At 47.3% G+C, this 4,952-nt stretch overlaps 1 protein-coding gene across 1 annotated transcript in view; it reads left to right on the plus strand.

The window, feature by feature from the left end:
- Positions 1-910, plus strand: part of GEMIN6 (gem nuclear organelle associated protein 6) — a 4,252-nt gene extending 3,342 nt beyond the window's left edge. Inside the window, exon 2 of the mRNA XM_008068128.1 lies at positions 430-910. Within this exon, the coding sequence (XP_008066319.1) occupies positions 430-805 (376 nt within the window). The 3' untranslated portion in view covers positions 806-910. The remainder of the gene's footprint in view (positions 1-429) is intronic.
- Positions 911-4,952: the final 4,042 nt, after the last annotated feature.

Genomic DNA, 4,952 nt, shown 5'->3' on the forward strand with positions numbered 1-4,952 from the left:
TAAAAAAAAAAAAAAATTAGTCAGGCATGGTAGTACACTCCTGTAGTTCTGGCTACTTGGAAGGCTGAGGTGGAAGGATCGCCAGAGCCTAGCAAGTTGATGCTGAGGTGGCTGTGAGTGTGCCACTGCACTCCATCCTGGGCTACGGAATGAGACTCCACCTCAAAAAGTAAATAAATAAATAAAGCATTCCTAACTCTTTAATTGTGCTTGAGTTGTATCCTGTAATAATTAGCTTTAGGATAAGTTTAGATGTTTAGAATGTGTGTTGAACTGGTGACGGCACTTGGTGGTGAGAGAATCAATTTCCATCATGGAAGGGACTGTTTTGGGTTGAAGGTGCCTCTCATAACCCACTTCTTCCCTAGGTTTATGAACCTTTAGGTCTTTCTTCTGCAAATCTGCTCTGACTTTGCTTTTCCTCCCAAGTATCGTCCTTGTGAACTTCCCTGAAGATGGCAGCATGTCCGTGACTGGAATTATGGGTCATGCTGTGCAGACTGTTGAAACTGTGACTGAGGGCGACCATCGAGTGAAGGAGAGACTGATGCATTTGTTCACGTCTGGAGACTGCGAAGCATACAGCCCCAAGGATTTGGAAGAGAGGAAGGCCAGCCTGAAGCAGTGGCTGGAGAAGAACCACATCCCTGTCACGGAGCAGGGAGAGGCACAGAGGACGCTCTGTGTGGCGGGGGTCCTGACCATAGACCCACCCTATGACCCAGAGAACTGCAGCAGCTCCAATGAGATCATTTTGTCCCGTGTTCAGGATCTTATTCAAGGACATCTTGCAGCTTCCCAGTGAGAGGCCAAGAACTGCGGAGTCGCTGATTGAAATTGACTTCTTTTTTTTTCCATAAAATGTTTTTACTGTAAGTTCGTCCTATTACAGGACTTTAAAGGCATGTGAGAGAGTGTGTGCTTTCTTTGTTGTTTTGGTAAAATCAAAGGAGTGATTTTTTTTTTTAGGGGCAGGGGTCAGAGACTCACTCTGTCACCCAGGCTGGAGTGCATTGGCATGCTCAGGGTACTGCAGCCTTTACCTGCTGGGCTCAGGTGATCCTTCTGCCTCAGCTTTCCAAGTAGCTGGATCTACAGGTGTGCCTCACCACACCTAGCTAATTTTTTGATTTATTGTAGAGATGAGGTCTTGCCAATTTGCCCAGGCTGGTCTCCAAGGCAGTTCTTTTACCTCTACCTCCCAAAGTGCTGGGATTACAGGTGTGAGCCACCATGTCCAGCAGGAGTGGATTATGAGTGTTAATTTCCTTGGTAAATTAACAAACTGGGGTGAGAATAGCATCCCGTGTAACAAAATTAACACAGGAATCTCAGGGCTATAAGTGTCTTTTCTTGATGCACCCCCATTTTTGTTAGGTAAGAAAAGTATTTGGGGAAAAATATCAGATTCAATATAAAATGTTAAAGTAAAATAAATGTTTTGTTAAGTACCCTGTACTAACTATATGTAGCTGTTTTTAAGATGTCTGTCTTTTATTTTGGTATAATGAAGTATTTGAGTCAGTGTATATCCGTTTTTGGTTGAAACTTTTTTTTTTTTTTTTTTTGATTTGGAGTCTCACTCTGTCACCTAGACTGGAGTGCAGTGGCCGCTTCCGACCACTGCAGCCTTGACCTGCTGGACTCTGGCAAGCCTTCCGCCTCAGCCTTCCAAGTAGCTGGAACTACAGGCGCACGCTACCACGCCCAGCTAATTTTTTGATTTTTATTGTAGAGATGAGGTCTCGCCGAGTTGCCCAGGTGGGTCTCAAACCCGCGGACTCAAGCAATCCACTCACCTCAGCCTCCCAAAGCGCGGGATTACAGGCTGAGCCACTGAGCCCGGCTGGTTTAAGCTTTTGATGTAGTAAAATCTTAACACGTAAGTCTTGTAACTTTCTTTTCTTTCTTTTTTGAGTTGGAGTCTCACTCTGTCACCCAGGCTGGAGTGCAGTGGCATGCTCACGGCCACTGCAGCCTCGATCTGCTGGGCTCAGGCCATCCTTCCACCTCAGCCTTCCATGTAGCTAGAACCGCATGCATGTGCCACCACACCCGGCTGATTTTTTTTTTAATTTGTTGTAGAGACGAAGTCTTGCCAAGTTGCCCAGGCTGGTCTCAAACTCCAGACTCAGGCAATTGCCTCTGCCTCCCAAAGTGCTGGGATTACAGGCATGAGCCACCACACCTGGCTATTACATGGGTATTTACAGAAATGTGATCCTGGACAGAAGGAGTTTGCCCCAGGACATCGTTGAACAAGCGTGGCCTGCCTGAGTGAAGGCAGGCTTCCCCAAGCAGGCTGGATCTGGCCAGGCCTGAGGCTACAGCAGGCCCTGTTCACTCCCACTGCTCCTGGCCTGTGCACTAGTGATTGGATGGGTCAACAGCGCTTTCAGTTTTCTCATGTGTAGGTCCCTTTGTCATCCATATGAAAGGGAGATAGGTACATTTTATTTTGAGTCTCCCAGGCTGGAGTGCAGTGGTGCCATCACACTTCACCACAGCCCCCTGGGCTTAGGCGATTCTGCTGCCTCAGCCCCTCAAGTATCTGGAACTAGAGGCACCCACCACCACCCATGGCTTATTTTTGGATTTTTTTTTTGTAGAGACAGGGTCTTGAACTCCTGGCTTCAAGCAATCCTCCCACTGGCCTCCTAAAGTGCTGGGATTACAGGCATGAACAACCACACCTGGCCTGAATTTGTACCCCTTAGTAGAAATATTTTAGAACTTTCGGTTTCGGGTCCTTTGAATGGAGTTTGATAAGTTACTGCATAGTGGTCCTGCATAGTGGTCGCCTAGTGGCACTTTGTGGTATAGCCCCAGGCTTCTCACACTGGCCAACCTTGGAATCAGATTGCTGCACCCCCTCCCAATGGGATTCTGATGCAGCAGTTCTGAGTGGGGGCCCAGGAATTTGCATTTCCAACCCACTCCCAGGTATTAGGGAAATTACTGATCCCAGACCACACTTGTAAAAGCACTTAAGAAACTTTAAGGGGACAAAAAGTCTCCCCTTCGCAGTTTTAAAGTTCCATGATCCTAGCCAGGCATGGTGGCTCACGCCACCTGCCTGAGCCCAGGGGTCAGGGACTCAGGACCAGTCTGGGCAACTTTGGCAAGACCTTGTCTCTACACTAAATCAAAAAATTAGCCGGGTACCTTGTCTCTACACTAATAAAAAAATGCTGTGTACCTGTAGTTCCAGTTCCGGCTGAGGCGGAAGGATTGCCTGAGCCCAGCAGGTTGAGGCTGTCGTAGCCTGAGCATGCCACGGCACTCCAGCCTGGCCAACAGTTTCATGATACTGAAAGCAAAATTTAATTTATTGTTTTAGAGTTGGTGGTCTTGCTATGTACCCAGGCTGACTCAGTCCTTGACCTTAAGCAAGCCTCCCACCTCAGCCTCTCAAAGTGCTGTGATTACAGGTGTGAGTCACTGTTCCCAGGCTGAAAGCAAAATTTAGCACATAACCTTTCTCCTTGTGACTAAGATGCTCCCGTTCAACCCTGGAATGTCTTGAGAAAGCAAATAGAGGAAGGGGAATATGAACCAGCTGAGTTCAGCATGGAAATAATTCTGACAGGATGAGGGAGGCCCTAGGAAAGGGCAAAGCCATGTAGGAAATGGTCCACAGCATCAGTCTGCTGCACTGATTTTGGGAGGATTATTTGCCAGCAGACTAATGAGTGGGCGACATAGGCTGTTTCTTGGCAACTGAGTCCTCTGCCTGTTTAAACAATTTGCCTGCAAACAAAACCTGAGTGCTGGGAAAGGTAAATGAGCCGGCTTTGCCATGGAAACTGGCTGCTCAGGGAGGTGCCCTGGCTGGGTCCTCAGCGAAGGTCTCCCCGGGAGTCTAGCTCACCTGTTTTTAGATTCCTCCTGGGGCCATCAGCATCTGTGGTTCCAGGTTCCCCAGAGGCGGCCTCCTCCCCGAAGCGGACTCTGTCAACTGCCAGCTCTGGGTGGCAGCCAGGGCAGTCTCTGAACACGGTATCAAGAATACTCTTTAGAACAAAAGGTTGTTTTTTGATTTTTACGGAGTATTTTTTGTCTCCTTAGAAGCAAACTTTCCAACCTTTGCACTGATTTCTTGCCACTCTGTGGTTCTTCTGAGTTCCTTAATCTCTCCACTTTTCTCCCTCTAAAGATGTGACAGCATTGCTTTATTCCGTGGATTAAGGTTAAAAGATTATCAATGGAGGCCTGGCTCAAAAAAATAAATAAATAAAAATAAAAGATTATCAATAGTATTTAGTGATATTTCAAACATTCACAATCGTTTTTGTTTTTTGTTTTTTTTTTGAGTTGGAGTCTCACTCCATCGCCCAGGCTGGAGTGCAAGTGGCCACTCCCGGCCACCGCAGCCTCGACCTGCTGGGCTCCGGCGATCCTTCCGCCTCAGCCTTCCAAGCAGCTGGAATTACAGGCGTGTGCTACCATGCCCGGCTAATTTTTTTGACTTATTGTAGAGATGAGGTCTCGCCAAGTTGCCCGGGTGGGTCTCGAACCCGCGGACTCAGGCAATCCATTCACCTCAGCCTCCCAAGGCGCGGGATTACAGGCTGAGCCACCGAGCCTGGCCACAATTGTTTTGATTTTATGAGAATGGATGAACATTTCATAATGCCTCTTAAAGTAGATCGTAGAATGTCAGACAGGGCTAGGGACTACTGACTCTTTTGTGCTCAAATTTTTGGAGAAATCAAGGCAGTGAAGGACTACAGTTATACACAGCTGCCCCTCAGTATCCATGGGGGGGTCGGTTCTAGGACCTCCCTCCCTCCCAAAATCCGTGATGCTCGAGTCCCTTATATAAAATGGTATGTGTAGCATTTGGAGATAACCTACATACACCCTCCTGTATACTGTATTTTATTTTATTTTATTTTATTTATTTTTTTTTTTTGAGTTGGAGTCTCACTCTGTCGTCCAGACTGGAGTGC

The sequence above is a fragment of the Carlito syrichta genome, unplaced genomic scaffold, assembly GCF_000164805.1.
Source record: "Carlito syrichta isolate Samal-C Ts95f unplaced genomic scaffold, Tarsius_syrichta-2.0.1 Scaffold309881, whole genome shotgun sequence".
In the NCBI taxonomy this organism is placed as follows: domain Eukaryota; kingdom Metazoa; phylum Chordata; class Mammalia; order Primates; family Tarsiidae; genus Carlito; species Carlito syrichta.